This window comes from Pan paniscus, chromosome 4 (assembly GCF_029289425.2).
Source record: "Pan paniscus chromosome 4, NHGRI_mPanPan1-v2.0_pri, whole genome shotgun sequence".
NCBI lineage: Eukaryota > Metazoa > Chordata > Mammalia > Primates > Hominidae > Pan > Pan paniscus.
The window spans coordinates 33,125,641-33,143,084 of record NC_073253.2 but is presented as its reverse complement, the minus strand read 5'-3'; the positions used below and the strand labels follow the sequence as shown (position 1 = coordinate 33,143,084).

The 17,444-nt window shown below is 35.9% G+C and overlaps 1 protein-coding gene across 3 annotated transcripts in view; it reads left to right on the top strand.

Moving 5' to 3' along the window:
* ATG10 (autophagy related 10) overlaps window positions 1-17,444 on the top strand; it is a 287,839-nt gene that overhangs the window by 195,036 nt on the left and 75,359 nt on the right. For all 3 annotated transcript variants that reach the window (XM_063604415.1, XM_003822249.5, XM_057302265.2), the window contains 2 exons: window positions 1,244-1,382; window positions 15,307-15,404. In XM_063604415.1, the coding sequence (XP_063460485.1) occupies window positions 1,244-1,382; window positions 15,307-15,404 (237 nt within the window). The remainder of the gene's footprint in view (window positions 1-1,243; window positions 1,383-15,306; window positions 15,405-17,444) is intronic.

Genomic DNA, 17,444 nt, shown 5'->3' with positions numbered 1-17,444 from the left:
TAGTGAAAATTAAAAAACAAAACAAAATAGAAAAATCTTTTTCTTGCTATTGTATTAATTTTCTGTATCTGGCATATTTATTTCCATGATTTCTTTCTGGTTATTTTATTATGTTTAATTGATGGTGTTTACTGGAGTTTAGTGAAAAATATTTTGTAAACATCTCCAGTTGTGATTTATCCATTGTAATATCTCCCCAGTGAACTGACTGTGAGTAGGGAATTACAGAATTATCTGTAAAGGAGATACAGATCTTGAAAGTAGTCTGGGGCTTTGCTTATCTCCACAGGAAACCTTATTTCATATTGATAAAGTATGAAATCTTTCCTTAGTTATTTCTGATTGTTCATTGTTGTTACTGTTTTAATGAGAGGTAGAAATGAGCTAAACCAACCTGCTTCATTCCTTCTAGTACTAATTTAATTTCAAAGGAAATTCTTTGACCCCAATAAATAAGTGAAAGTGGATGGAACCAGGGTCTGACTCAACATGTCCAATTAATTGCTTCTAAACAGTAAGGTACATTCTTTTAAAAGCCCCACACACAAAAATCAACCAGTAAAAAATGATCAGGTGAGAAGTGAGATGACTATCATCATCTCTGCTTACAAAACTCTGTTCAAGTTGACATTAATATTTGCCATCTACTCTATTATAAATCAAGATTTATTGTAGAAATATACCAAAGATAGCACAATAATGAAGAAAACAGAATCATCTCAGGTTTTGAAATATACCTAACAAATTCAACCTCTTGCAAAATAACTTTCTTATTCAAAATGGAACTGGGAATTGTTCAGCACACAGTGAATCATCTTTTGGCAAGTACAATAGAATCTTTAGGGACATTTCACAGCCTCTTGTTCAATTGTTAGGATGTTTTTAGCTTTCACAGGTAGGGAAGAAGGTAGCTTATATAGCCATCATCTTGTTGCTAAAATTGTACAGTAAAGATTTTTCAGGCAATAGATCTTTTCAGATTTTTTTTCCTTTTTCTTTATCCAGAGCCTCTTTGTGTCTCAAAAACAATCTGGAATTACTTAATGCTAATGTTTTCTGGTTTTACTATTTACCCAGGACTCAAATGTTAAACATTAATATGGGAAACTCCCTTTTCCTTGCCTCATAGCCTTATATTTATTTAACTGTTATTTTGTGAGAAGAAAATCTCCTCTTTTCCTCTCCATGTTAGTACTTTTCTTATTAAGAAACCCGTTTTCGTTTTGTTTTTGCTTTTTTTCAGGAGGCTTTCGAGCTACCCTTGGATGATTGTGAAGTGATTGAAACTGCAGCAGCGTCCGAAGTGATTAAATATGAGTATCATGTCTTATATTCTTGTAGCCACCAAGTGCCTGTACTTTACTTTAGGGCAAGCTTTTTAGGTAAGACCATGTCTGAAGCTAAAAGTAAATTTATAACATTTACATATAAAGCAAAAAGCATATTTGGAAAATTATTCTCCAGAGGAAAAAAAATAGAGTTAAAAATGAGAAAACTGTGGGTGAGGTAAGGTTTTACCAGTAAATTTTCTCATGCTTCAGAAAGGGTATCAAGACTTCAGCGTGAATGATATCATCTCAGCCTTAAGTCTGATCTTCAGATTCTTGGCCTTTTGCCTGAAGTTGACTAAGCCCCCTGGCCCTTTTTCTTTTCTTTACTTTAAACAAGTAGGAACAACTTAAAGCTACAATGTTTATTTACTTCTAACTTTACAGTAAAAATTTATTTTAATCTCAGATGATCCAATTAACTCAGAAGCCCCTGTGCCTCCTTCCCCAAAAGCTAATAATTATTTTAAGAAATGTTTATCAATTAGCTTAAGCTGTATTTAAAAATAGCACTAACATTTCCTTCAGCCATCTATACATCTCCAATGCCTTAGCTTCCTGTGATGCTGTTCCTCAACTCATTCCCCTGCCAAGAAGGTGGAATACCCTGTCTCCTTGGAGGCCTTAGCTAATAAAGCTTATTTAATCAGCAGCCACATGGCGTCCTCACTCTGCAGCACAGCCATGACTTTCCGCTTAGAGTCCACTGCCTAAATCGGGTCAGCATTGGGATGTGCTGCCACCCAGGCCCAGGGACCAAGATGAGCCTCCTGTTCAGCCAACCCCTTGCCCTATTTCTCCTTTTGTATCTGGCCTTATCAGCAGCATTGTGCATTTTGAACAGCCTTCTGACTTTTTTCTGGATAGCTAAGACATCTGAATTTAGCCAATGATATTTTATTTTTAATTAAAAAGTAGCTTAAGCTGCTTGAATGTATGTTTGGTAGATTTAATCACTTGCTGTTATATTGTTTAATGGTCTCTAATTTTGCAGTGTTGGCAGTTTAACAAGCACTTAGGATTTAAAACACAAGAAGAAATTCTCATAGACTCCCTGGTGAGAAGATTTTAATCTGAGGTGCAGTTCCTAAGAACTGACAATTTGGGGTAAATTTTCAACATGGGACATGGGGAATGGAGGACACTGATAGTTCACTAATTCACAAACTCTTGCTGTGGATTTATCCATATAATTATTACAAGCCTTTAAAACACTCATTTTATGGTAATTATATTTGGTTTGGAGCCCAGAGGTTAAAGGAAGTTTCTTGTCAGTGAGCTGTGCTATACTAAAAAGTAGGAGATATATTTGTTTATTCAGGGGGAGGAAAATGTCTTTCTTGGTTCTGGTTTGCAATGGCTCTGCCTTCTAGATTCAGAGACAAGTCGAGGCTGCAGGTAGAGGAAATAGGACATTACTTCTTCAATACTGTACTTTCATATAATTAGTATTCACCATAAGCAGTTAATCACCAGAGAAGAGCTCCCAGAGACAAAACAAGTTGTTTAGCTTGTCAGCATTAGGGAATCAGAGGTGTTGAAACATGACTGCTTCTAGCTGGAAGTGGGTCTTGCCAAGGCCGGCTGATGAGCTCATATGTGTGCTTTGCTCTTATGTGCCAACAGCTCCCCTTACAGTACAGCACAGTAATTGTTCCTGCAAGTCCAATTATATTTTAATGACATTGGTGTAGTTTCTGTGATCCTTTCTTCACGATTTTCTATTCTTTTAAAAAAAACACAATTAGCATTCTTGGCTTCTATTCGTATACTTTTACAATGCCCTCCATTTATGCCTTATAAAGGTAAACCAAAACAAGTCATTTGTTTTTATGTAGAAGCATTCACCCCCCACCACCACTGCTTTGTGTTGTGTAGAGTGGGTATTAGGAATTTAAAATTTTATTTTGGCCCAGAATTCATATAGTGCTTGTTCAGGTACATTAAAATATCAAATTTAATTTTTGTGCAGCATACTGAATGTTTTCTGGTGGAGAAACATGAAGAATGGTTCTTTCTTTCCTTTATCATATTCTAATAATTTATTTTTTCTTTCCACCTAACTTAACCTCATGGATATTTTTAAAATGTATCAACCTTTACTCTGGAGTCACAATTTTTCATTCATTCCCCCCCAGTCTTTTTTATTCTCCTTACTTCTTCCTGTGATATCTGATTACTCTGGCCCTTCATCTGTTTGTTAAACAAATCTCTGTCAGTGTGGTGAAAGGATTCCTAATGTCTTCCTCTTATTCCAGGCCCGGATTTTTCTTTGTCTCATTCTAAGAGAGTTCCGACCTAGAAAGAGGATGACTGTAAAATTTCTTGCCCAGGGGTCTTTTTTTGTTGTTGTTGCTTCAAAAATAGTTCACTTAGCCTTGTTTTTGACAGATATTTATAATTTCTTTTGCATTTGATTGTTAGTACAAATTAATTTCTCTGCTTTGCTCTAAATTTTCTCCCTGTACCTATTTTTTTAAGGAAAAGCAAAACAAGTAATAAATAGTTTCCATTTAAATTTACATTACCCTTTCTTGTATCAACTTGTTTAGATTTCAGAAGAAATCTTTACTCTGGTTCTCGAAATGCAAATCCCTTAGACTTTGAGTTCCTTTTCTTTATATGGTCCAGTTTCCACCAGGCCAATTACTAGTAGCCCAAGACTCAGTTAACATGCCATCTATTCTTGTCGCTCGCATGTCATGTCATGTCATATCATATCATATATTCTATTATATCACAATTTGTACTATAGCAGAAATATTTGTTTATATCTATAAAATGATATGCTGGAACATAGAGCTTCAAGGTAAAAACAAGAGTGAAGGAAATTGATACTGAGTGCCTACAAAGTGAGAAGCTTTATTTATGGCTTTGTGTGTATACATGTATAAGATATATGTATGTATATATATGGCTTATTCAACTGTGGCACAGCATCAAGTATTTGTTAAGTGAAACGATAATGAAGAATTTCTAGTCATTTAAAAAATATAGCCCAAGAATGGAAACATTGTGATGGTGCCTACTTCAACTGCTATGCCAGGTTTTGAAAGAGGAAGTAATTCTGTTGTCTCCAGGAGACCTAAGACCCAAACCATCTATGTATCTTTACTCTTTAGTCTGATACTTTTCAGAGACTATAGGAGTAGTGGACTTAGAAAAATAGAACATCCTGAGGACTCAAAAGTGGGTATCCAAACTAGCTGAAGCAGCTGTTCCACTTCTATAAACATGTATTTTTATTTAATCCTTGAAGGCAGACAGCCAAGTTGAGACAGCATTCTGCTTCTGCCTCTCATTTCTACTACTTTGGTGTACAGGAGCTCAGTTACCAAGTGGGCAACGTGGATTTAAGAGAAGAAATAAGCCCTTCCATCCCAATGTTCTGTTTTTCTCTAACTACTTTTGTCATTGTAGGTTTGGGAGAGGTGGTGGGACACAGTTAATACCCTTTGTCACTCAGGAGAGGGTGAGACATAATTGCACGTCTGTTGAGTAATAATAAATAGCCTACATTGGAATAGTGCCTTATAGTTTAGTAAATCCACTCCCACAAAGCATTGACATCTTCAAGTGCATGCTGTTTTTTTTTCTTTTTTTCCCACTGTTTTTGAAGCATACCATATTAAAGAATTTTTTGTATCATGCCAAAGCCTTCTATCCATTCCCTACCATTCTTATTCCCTGACCTTTTTATGTCTCATTTTCCCTTTTGAGGGCTCAGCTTTGATCAAAAGATAGTGGCAAATGTTACAAAGGTGGTAAAACCCTTAGGCACATACATAATGGCCTTTTGCCTTACCAGAGGCCTAGGCTTAAATATTTTCTTCTTACATTTAGCTAGAGATTTCTATATTTATTTCATCTTGAATTCTGATTCATCTCTTTCTTTTCATTTGTTCTCAGTCTCTATTGAAAAATGGACCAAATGGTTCTTCTTATTTTCAAAACATTTAATTCTTTGGATGACATATGGGTTCTTCTTGGGAGCTGTTTTGACATATTTCTTTAATTAGTCAGCAGGGCTGCATTTGAATAGAGGAGGAATCTTTTCCTCCATTCAGCAAAGGAATGGCTGTCCTTTATGGAGACCATTCTATTATTGGCCCAGGAAATAAGGGTATAGAATTAAAAATGTAGCCTAAATATTTCATGTGAAAGATTTGTCCACTTGTTGTAGGCCTGAAGGATGCTCATGGAGAAACAGGGCAAAAGAAATAATCAAAGAATAGTTCCTTCTCAAAGGCAGCATGAACCAAACTAAGATAAACGCCATGATAAAGAAAGAATAATGGAAAGTTTGGAATTAAAGCAGCATATAAATCATCAAGCAGGAAAAGGATTGTCTGTGGTTTGCAATAAGAGGACATCTTTGGAGTGCATAGAGGAGAATGACAGCAAAACAGGAAAGATGGGGGTTGGAGGAAGCCGAAGAATAAAAGTAGAATATCCATAGCTCTGTCCAACAACTTGTAGAGGACAGCCACAGGTTGGGTTTCTTGAAGAGGTTAGGAAAAGCACTGTAGAAGGGGAGGAGAGTGAGTGCCAAGCTATGGGGGCTGGAGAGAGCCCACCATATTTGGAGAACAGTGAAGGACCAGTTTGGAGTAGGGGCTAACTTAGGATGACTTACGGAAGAAATAGTTGAAAAGATATGTTGAGGTCAAATTATGGAAGAGATAATGGTTAGGAAGAGGTTGGAAGATATAAAGAAAAAGTGAAAGAGTTTGAGCAGAAGTGAATGAGACCAGAGGAAGGATGTCCTAGAAATTGTGCCTGAGTAAAACAGAAAGAAAAGGAATTGAAGGGTGAGAGTGAAATTTGGAAAAAAAAGGATTTGGCTTTTTCATTGTTGTTGTTATTAATAACAATTTAAAAACAATAACCTCTTAGAGAAAATGAGTTGGAAAGAACATATTTTCGGGGAAAGATGTATTATTGCAAGTACGGTAAGAGTTATGGTTAAGGCAGCTTGTTGAATAGGAAGAAAAATAGTGGATTAGAGAAGTATTTTAAGACTGGGGCAAAAACGACTCTAGTTAATTACTACAGTGAACAGAAAATAGAAAATTATTTGACAGGTAATTTAATTTAGAGTCTTAATTGTAAAGAATCTTTAAGAAAGTTCGTGTATTTATATTTATGTTACACATATGTTTATGTAGACAGTAAATCTAGCCAAGGTCATGATAATGAACCATAACATGAATTTTGGTGAATTAAAAAGAGATTCTAGGGATTGAAATGAATTTGAAGAGCAAACAGTGAAAGTTATTTTTAAGAATAATGAAAAGTTATCTAACTAATACAAATATATTCAAACTGAAAAGTCCAAATAACAGAGGAAATCTAGTGAGAATTATTTGTTGAGCCATGTAAATGTTTGAAACATTTTGGGGAATTAGGATAGAAGTCACATGCTGGGTTAGAACATATGATAGCAATAGAATCTCATTGAAAAATCAAGCCCTGTTTTGAAAATGTACTAAAGGAAAGGTGCTAAAGAAATGGGAAGTAAAACTACAGAGATAGCTAGTTAGCCAAAAGGTTATTCTAAGCAGAATATTGCTTAGCCACATATACAAAAGGCAAGAGATTTTAGTTGGACCCAGAGGCTTGGGAGAGAAAATAACAAGGTAAGTACATTAATTTTATTAAGCTGTAAGCGATTGTATTTTAGCTTTCTTAGGTGAATGTTTGTGCCATATGGAAAAAACATCTCTTTGCTTACTATTGGCAAAATGAGCCCTGTTTGAAATACCTATTAAAATATACATGAGTGCCTACTGTGTGCACAACACAAATCTCATTAGCCTCTTTTTAAAATATGCTGAAACAAATCACTGCCTAACTTGTAACTCATGTATTGTTTTTCTGCTCCTTCAAAGTCATCAAAGCAGTATTCGAGTCTATATGTTAGGTGCTGTTTTGAGAAGGCAGAGACTGCATTCCATGAGAAGGAGACCAGGTTGGATGTTGGAAGTAAGGGTATTCAAAGTGCTGGTATAGAGTAATATAGTAGTAATAGGTCCATGATGTGGGTATAATGTTTGAGGAAAGCCAGGAATACAAATTACTGAGTATTAATCTCAAGAGTTTGGGATCAAAACCTCAGAATACTTTGGATAGGATTGAAAATAGAGTGTTGGCAGGGCGCGGTGGCTCACACCTGTAATCCCAGCACTTTGGGAGGCCGAGGCTGGCAGATCACCTGAGGTCAAGAGTTCGAGACCAGCCTGGCCAACATGGTGAAACCCCATCTCTACTAAAATACAAAAAAAATTAGCTAGGCATGGTAGCAAGCGCCTGTACTCCCAGCTGCTTGGGAGGGTGAGGTGGAAAATCGCTTGAACCCTGGAGACGGAGCTTGCAGTGAGCTGAGATCACGCCACTGCAGTGACAGAGCGAGACTCTGTCTCAGGGAAAAAAAAAAAAGAAAACAGAGTGTCTTCTGCTTTAGAACCAGCAGACCTTAGGCTGTAGATATCCAGCTGGTAGTATGGTTCTCAGATTTCTGGATCAATAGTGGTATCACAGGGCTGATGTCTCAGGTATCTTGTGGACCCAATGTTGCTTCCCTTGGGACCATTTTCTGATTCAGAGGTTCATCAAAATGGTCTTATATGTCCTTTACTAGGTTAAGTGATTCACTTAATTTAAATGGAAGGGTATAACATCACTTGCGTTATTCCATGTTTCTTAACACTGTGTGTGGACAGTTTAAGATGATTCATAATTGCTCCTTTATGTGCTATTGGGCATATGTTCATAAAAATAGATTGTAACACACATAAACTTTCTCATGTAATTAAAAACCATGTTAACATTTATTTTTTCTATCAAGATTGCTAGACAAATATATAACATTTTAAGCTGATAATTTTGAAAATATTTATTAAGCAAGACTTTTAAACCATCTATTTGTGCTATATTAGATGTGTACCCCTGGTTGCAAATAATTTGATAAGCAGGAAAAGGCTTATTGAAGGGTAGATCGTAGAGTCAACTGAAGGTGGTAGAATGACAAGGCAAGGGAATATCTGCCTCCCTTTAGCTTTGGTGGTAGAAATGGGGCTCTGCCTCCTACTTATTTTGGAATTTATCTCCCAAATTGGAAGTGTGTTTGGATACTGAGAAATCACATATCTGCTATAGCTGCATCTGCTTAATGCTATGGATTTATGTGAGTATGAGGGTTTTTAAAAATATAAATGTAAAACATTTAATCAATTAATTTTATTATGATCATTCAGCCATTATTCTTAGAATGTGCTAATTACTCTAGAAATAATGTTGAACTTTCATCTGTTCATTCATTTGAAAATATTTATACATAAGGCATGGATATGTTTCTGAAATGCTGAGATAAATAAAGGAAATCAGAGATGGATAATACCATCAAGGAGCTTACAGTCTAGTGAGGGAAACACAAGATAGGTCTGAAATTCACTATAACAAGTAGAATATGTTAAGGACCATAAGAGAGGTAAAAGGCACCAGGGCTTGGAGAGCTATGACTACCTTGAGCTGTGGTGATCAAGAGAGGCCTTGGCTGGACATGGGATTTGTCCATGAGTGATAGGGGAAAGGGTGAACCAGGCTTGGGAAGAAAATCATGAAAGGGAAAATTCCAGATACTCATAGGTTAGGCAGTGTTGTTGGGGACCACTAGTAATAGTAGCAACAAGAACAATACAACTAATATGCATGTATAACTTTACACTTTACAAAGAACTCCTGTGCACAGAAACACATATAATGTAGTGGTGAAAAGCGCATGGTCTAGAGTCAGAAAACTTTAGTTCTGATTCCTAGCTCTGCTGCTTACTAACCTTATGACCTTGGGCAAGTTATTGAACTTTGCCATTTCTTTTCTTTCATCATCTGAAAAAAAAATTGAGTTAGCAATAATACTGATTTCAGAGTTTCGAGGATCCTGAGCTTATATTGGAAATGGGACTTGACACTTAGTGCCTTTCAATCATGCTAGCCAAATTATATATCTAGATCTTCACAATAAAATTAGAAGGTAGGAACTATTATTACCCTCATGTGAAGACAAAAACTGCTCAGAGGGGTTAAATTATTTATTCAAGGGTACATAGAAAACTGTAGAGTTGGGACTTAAACTCTATAGCCCATTTTTCACTACATGACACTTTCATTCAAATAACTGAAATTTAAGAACCATATAGGTTAAATTAATTAACTGATGTTATATGCAAGCAAAAGAAAGTTGCCATAGTTCATATTTTTGGAATTTCATTTAGATTTCTTGAGCCCAATAAAGATACAAAGTCCTAAAATGCTTATAGGAATAAATAAAAGTTACAGAATTAGCCGGTATAGTAGCTGAAATGAATGTACATGAACAATTGCTCTCATTTCATATCACAATATAATTTTCTCACTGAAGCAAAAATGAATTTTCCCCTTTGGTGGAGCTTCATCTCTGCCTTACTGTGGAGTATGACATGAATTTTTATATCTTTCAAAGCTATGTTGAAGACAATATATTGAATAATGACATTTTTTGTTGCGAAAAATCCACTCTTTCCTTTTTATTTCTAATGGCCACATTCAGAACATTATTCTTAAACTTACTCTGAATTATTTGTACTCTCTCTAGTCTTCATTTTAGGAGTTAAAAAATGTTAGTGAAACCGTGCATAATAAGGATAAAGGTGACTCCAGCGTGCTTGCACTAGAGTTAGATAGTGCTGGTGAAATATCTCATGCTGTTATTGGCTCATGAAAACTAATAGCCCTGAGAAATTTAATTTAGAAAGCTGCACATTTTGAGTAATATATAGATTACTTGACATGTGGGTTATTATTCAATTGAGAGATTTTATATGAAAATGTTAAATTAAATGCTACTGGCAGTTGCTAAAGATTGTACTTTTTAATTATTCTGTTTTTCACTAATGTCTCTTCTTCTTTTGTCATTGACATTTTAGATTACTGACAGAACATTCCATTAGCTTAAATGTGTATTATCATTCCAAGTGATACAGGCATATAGTAGGCACTCAATAAACACTTGTTATATAAATGACCTCAATTTACCATGCTCACTATGTAGGTTACTACTGAACTTATTTTGGCTTCTACTTCTTTTTCAAGTATTCAAGAGATTTTACTGAGCTACTCAGCCTCAATGTGACTAATGAAATTTCTAAGCATGTTAAAATTGGTGCGATTGAGTATCTTGGATCTGAAACGAAGGAGTTGTTGATTGAGTATGCTTATGTCTCCTCTGACTGAGGCCAGATGTAAAAAAATAGACTCTCTTAACATGGTTTAAAGTTTCTCATTGAAGATACTTTGAATTGAACATGCAGGCACATAATAATGTGTTTTATGTACTTAACCAAGTATTTATGTCCATGTTTTAAGTTTTGAGTCTTCAGTTTTCATAAATAAGTGGATATGTACAACATTCTTCAGGTTTCTACTTTGTTTATATGATGCAGTTCTTTATACATATATAAATATCCCAGTTTGTTTCAGTGGGATTTCTCAAGTATCCATTTTGCTTTTGAAATAATTAGTCACGATCATATTTGAATGCATTTTAGATATTAATAATGTATGCCACGATTTTGAAGATATTGCTGATTAAGTTAGATCTTTTGTTTTTGTATGAAAGATCTCAAAAACTAACTTTTGTGTGTCTTTGATGATGAAGTTGTGAACTGTGACTAGGCAAACCAGTGACGAAGGCTTAGGGAACAGAAACCACATCATACCTCATTAAGTCATTGTTGTCATAGAGACAAAGCTATATTTACCCAGACCTTTTACAGTGTAAGTGGTCAGCAGAAACTGGAGAGATTTGCAGAGACACAGAGGAAAAGCAAAATTATATACTTTTGCCAACCATACTCTGATTACTCAGCATATTTTGGGAACTGCTGGTTTTGAAACTTCTTCTAGTCCTTGTGGCTAGAAGTTGGAAGATGGTTACCTATTAAAGGTGAATTTGGCGACAACAAAATCATTTGGAAGCAAATATATGGAATAAAATAAGTATAATTTTTTTTCCTTTGATTTAAACCTATTTGGGACTAGTAAGTAATTAGTTACTTGTCTGGCTCTGAAGGCAGTTCAAAAGTTCAAAGGCAGTTCCATTGACAGAATTACAGCATTGTTGGAATAAATATTGGTTGAATTTGCTGAATAATCAGGTAACCTCCCTAGGTGACTGTTTTGAGGAACAGTGGTCTTTTGAATATTTAAGACCTGATATGCTTGTTTTAAAAACATGTAGTCCCACCAGGCCTAGCATGCCACCAGCAGGGGGTGCCAAACACAGAACTTCAATAGGTGCTAAAGAGACTGCGGTGGCCCTTGAGATAGCCGTTATGGGCCTAGAAGAAGCAGATATTTTAACAATGGTATTATAATTGCTTGTTGACCTTCCTCAGTTTTTTTAAGGGGGTTAGATTTTGGAAGTTGGAGACCATGGTTTGGAGAGGGTATTCATGGAGGTCACGACTGTCTAAGCCATCTCAACCAGTTGCATCATTGTGGATGTATAACAGACTTGCACTGTTATATTACCAATTTTTCCATTGGTTTCCTCATTTGAAGAGTCTACTTTTCAAACAAAGCTCTGGTTACAACAATCAGAAAAGCACCCAAGTTGGTTTAGAAAGTTGGGGTGAGAAGAAAATAGCGCTTATTCTGAAGAAAAAGAAATAAAGCTTTGCCAGGCCTCATTGGGATTGCAGCTAAAGGACTCCACTGAGGTAAATACTTTCCTGGCCTCTTGTCTCTGCCCTTCCCTATATAGCCACATTTTTGTAAAGATGGAGTCTCACTTTGTTGCCCAGGCTGGTCTCAAACTCCTGGCTTCAAATAATCCTCCCACCTGGGTCTCCCAAAGTGCTGAGATTACAGGCATGAGCCACTGTGCCCAGCTGTTGTTGTTGTTGTTTAAGGTGATGAAAATGTTCTAAAATTGATTGAGGTGATGATTGCACAACTCTACGAATATAACTGAATTGTACACTTCACATGGGTGAATTGTATGTACGTGAATTATATCTTGATAAAGTTATGTGTGTTTTTTTTTAGTCATTGGCTTTAAGTGACGAATGTTAGTGATATGCATGTAGTGCTAGTGATCCCCTACCCAGCCCTGGTGGTCTTTCCACTGGTTGGCACCTCTCCCTGGAACGCTGTGCCTCCCAGTGTTTGCACACAAGTTACTTTCTCACTAAAGTCTAAAATTGCAAACCCACCTCTGGCTGGCACTTCTTAGCCTGCTTTACTTTTCGTTTTCACCATAGTATGTATCACCTCCTAAGATAATATACAGTTTACTTGTTTATTGTGTTTATTGTTTATTTTCACACACACACACGCACACACACACACACACACACCCCAAGGCATAATGTAACCTCCATGAAAACAAGGATGATTGTTTTGCTCACTGATGTATCACAAAGGCTTGGAACAGATGCCTGGCATATAGTAGGTGCCCAATTATATAAAACATCTACTTCTAAAATTAACTTCTATCCAAACCATTTACTCCATACTTACATTGTTGCCTGAAATACTTTAAGGAATAAAATTAAAATCATTACTGATTACCAGATATGAAACCCAGCATTCTTCTCTAGGTCTGAAAAGCTTTATGGTAATAGAAATAAAGTTAAGGAAGGCATTTTTTCATCATTTATCATTTACTCAGTAAATATTTGTAAAGCATTTGCAGTGCCTCTGCCCTCAGAGGCAGCGTGGACCAGCAGGAAGAGCATTGGTGAGTCCTGAGATCTGGATTCAGACTTCAGTTCAGTCATGAACCGGCTGCATACTTTTGGCAGATACATTTTTCGTAAGACCTTGGCTGCCCTATTTATAAAATTAGTGGTTATACTAGCTCTAACATTTTATTATCCTACTACAGGTATTTGTTTACTTCTAACTTTGACGTGTAAAAATTATTTTAAAAGCATGTTGTTCTGTAATTTGATTAGTTTACTATTTGACACTAAAGTTCTTAAGATCTTATTTGCCTCTTCCCACACCAATACACACACACACGCATGCGCACACAGACACACGCACACACATACACATATGCGTGCATGGCATGTGCATATTTCAAAGATGCATAGTGCTTAAGAGCAGAGTTTGGCCCTACTCTGTAAATGTGTTCAGAAAACAATATAACACAGATACTGAAGGCAGCTTGTTTTTAACTTGTAGCTAAACATGACATTCAAATGTTAATTGGATGAATAAATCTTGTTCATTTTACAGACATGGAAATGTCAATGGAATAAAACTATTTATCACAAGATAATGGTCTCCTGCCGCTAGATAAATGCCAAGATGAAGATACTTATTGAAAATGTATCAAAATATTCGATTGCTATTTATTGAAAATAAAGGTTGAGGAAAAGTTCAACTTTTTAGGTCAAACATGATAAATGCCCTGCTTATAATATTAGTATGGTACTATATCAAAGATAATATGCACGGTATAGCAACATGGGAAAATTCTAAGAAATAACAGTCTAGAAATGAATCTTTTAGGTTTGAGAATTACTGGAATAATTGTGTGAGGGCTGGGAGGAGATTCCTGATATTTATTGAGCTCTTATTGTGTGCCTAACACAGTCCTGGGTGCATTCACTAATGTAAGCCTCAAAAGAACAATACCCAGAAAGGATCATTATTCTCATTTTGCAGGTAAAGTTAAAAGCAAAATAATTTGCACTCACATGGAGAGTAAGTGCCAACACCAGGATTTAAAACTTAGTCCAGATTCCAAATCTAGTGCTTTTCCCCCCAACATCATACATTTCTACTTATACTTGAAAGTCTTAATACAGTGATTTTTGGAGCTCTTGAGTAGATTATTTTCCTTATGCTTTGTTGCCCTTGATTACCAAATACTTCTTTGGTCTAAATATTCAGTATATTGCTATGTGAAATATCTTTAAGTGATATCATCCATTAGCCCAAAAGAGCACGCCCATAAGTCTTGAGGGCCTTATAGCTCTGAATGGATCAAGTTATATTGGATTCTAGCATTAAGACACCTTCTTTCCAGTAGTGTATGGTTTGAAATCTTTAGGTGACTTCTTCTTTCTGCTTTCTTTTCAGAACTTAGATACCTATTTTTCCACTTTACTTACCTTGTGTATAATGTAAGTGCCATAGTGGTCTTTGTAAAATACATTGTTTGGGTGGATACAGAGGGATAATTGAAACAACTTAAAGAAAAAGAGCATTATTGTTCAATAAAGCTTTTACTGCCCTCTTCATGCCAACCCCGTTCTCTTGTCCTTTCCCACCCCAAGAGTCCCTTTCTCCACCTGCCATAGACACCAAGTGTTAATATCTCTCTTCCTTGGACCATCAGTGAGCTTCAGTCTTCTTCAGGCAGAGACCACTCTACTGTAATATACTTGTCATAGTTTCCTCAGTAGATGTTAGGCTCCTTGTTAGGAGAAATTGCGTGTTTTTCTTCTCTCTATTCTCCATGGTACCTGATGGAGTGATTTGGACATTATAGATACTCCATGAGAATGTGAAAGATGCATGGGTATGGCTTCTTTGTTTTAAGGACTAGAGTAAGTATGAAGGATTCAGAGTATTCATGGTGCACCTTTATGAAATATGGGAGTCTGTTGGTTCCTTTGCCTGTGCTTGCATCTGTCAGTTCTCTCTTAAACACATTTGGATTTTATTTATTTTGTAAAATTCCTAGAGGCAATGAATGAGCAGACAATTTAAATGCTAGATGGATACAAAGCTGAGAAGCTTGAATGTTTAAATTTCCCTCAGGAAGAAAATAGTAATTCATATAGCACTCTCTTGATATATAAATAGCATGTGCACTGAAGATCTTTCTAAAAGTCATGATATTCTTCCAGGAGTTTTAGATTGACACCAAGCACCATTGTGTCACATGAATTACTAACTCAGTCTTTACCATGCACTTTCACAGATGGGAGACCTTTAACTCTGAAGGACATATGGGAAGGAGTTCATGAGTGCTATAAGACGCGACTGCTACAGGGACCATGGGACACTATTACGCAACAGGTTGGAGAGTATTGTCATTTTATTGTATGCATGTTATTGTATTCTTTCCTGCTGCTCATCTTTTCTTCTAGTTCCCTCTCCAACTCTTTTCCCTATTTCACTCGTCTATATCTTTACATATTTCACCTCAAAGACAGTTTCCTTAAAAAAAAAACCTTCCCAGACCCAGTCTTTGTTTAGCCACCCTATTATAAGCTCTCAGAGTGCCCTATAATTATCCTTTAGAATGCTTATTCCAATTTTAAATTACATATTAGGATGATTTAAAAAAATTGATGTCTGTCTTTTCCACTATACAGATACTCCTTGACTTACAATGGGAATACATCCTGATAAACCCATCATAAGTTGAAAATATCTGAAGTAGAAAATGCATTTCATACACCTAATCTACTAAACATCAAAGCTTAGCCTAACCTACCTTAAATGTGCTCGGGACACTTACATTAGCCTACAGTTGGACAAAATCATCTAACACAAAGCCTATTTTATAATAAAATATTGAATAGCTTCATGCAATTTATGGAATACTTGACTGAAAGTGAAAAACAGAATGGTTGTATAGGTATCAAAATATGGTTTCTCTTGAAGATGTATCACTTTTGCACCATGATAAAGTCTAAAAATTGTTAAGCTGGACCATCCTAAGTCTGGGACTGTCTGTACTGTGAGCTCTCATATAGGCAGACCATGTCTCTTTTATTCTTCATTGTACATGCAGCACCAGCACAGTACTTATCATGTAGTATGTGCTCAATAAAAATGTATTAAGCAAATGAAAATAGAAACTAAGTTGGCTTATATATTAAGAAATAGATGATTTGGCTTATGTAATCTGTACTGTTTTACAGTTTTACTCATAAATACATTTGCAAAAAAGAAGAGCTTTTGATTAATAATATGGTTGCAATAGTGATTTGCAAAAGTAGAGAAAATAGATCTGCAAAAGTAGATATAAAAAGTAGATTTGCAAAAGTAAAGGAAATAGATCTGTCAATCATATAAGTCATTACTGCCTTGCTAAAATCAGTAGTTATTTTGGAAATTTAAAACTATTCATCACCTTGTAACCAATCATGATCTCCTTAAAAATAATTTTTACTTATATCAAAAATATTATTTTTTCCAAGCTTCTGTTCAGCTTAATGAAAGCTTCCTTTAAAAATGAGTTTATCAGTTATTAGAATTTTTATGCCCTCTTATGTGTTTGATCATAATGACAGTTTACCTCCCAATCAACATAAGAATCCTTAGCATCTTGTAAGTGGTTCTTTAACAATGACCATTTTCTAGGTTTTAATTGAGGACAAAACTAGCTTTAGGTATTTGTATCTTTCACACTGCCCCTCAAATTAATCTTTTCTCTTCCCACTGTCACCCTCCTAGATCAAGCCCTCTGACCTCACGTGGAACAATTAGTAAAGCCTCTTACCTGTGGTTTTCTGCTCCTTTCCTCTCTGCCCCTTACCTGTAGTCATATCTTTTTAACCACTGCTGTGCTTACTTACCTGTGCTCAAACCTGCAATAGTTCTCCGAGGGCCTATGGGATGTGGTCTAAATGCTTTGCCTGGGCATCAGAGGTTGCCACTCCCTGGTTCCAACCTGCTCTTCTAGGTTTATCTTCTACTCCTCTGCTCTATACAGCTCTTGCCAAATATGGTTATTCATCTCTCTATACTCCTCTTGTGCAGTTTGTTCTTGTGATCTTTTCTAGATCTAATGCCTTCCCTCATTTTTCTGTATGCATTACCTGTTACTACCTGTCCTCTCATACATTCCCTTCTCTGAAACCACTTCAACTCACAAAAATTGCCCCTCTGAAATCCAAATCTGTAGACCAGGCATTGGTGGTGCTGTGAAGAAGGATAATGTGAAATATGAGAAAACCAACCCTAAAGATTTGGCAAGAACATTTTATTTTATACAAACTATTTTGGATTAACCTTTAAGTATGTCAAGATGAGTGCTAAGAGTTCCAGCTTCTAGTGTCTTGTCAGTGGCCACAAACTGTACAAAAATTTGTATTGTAGAGTCCTTAT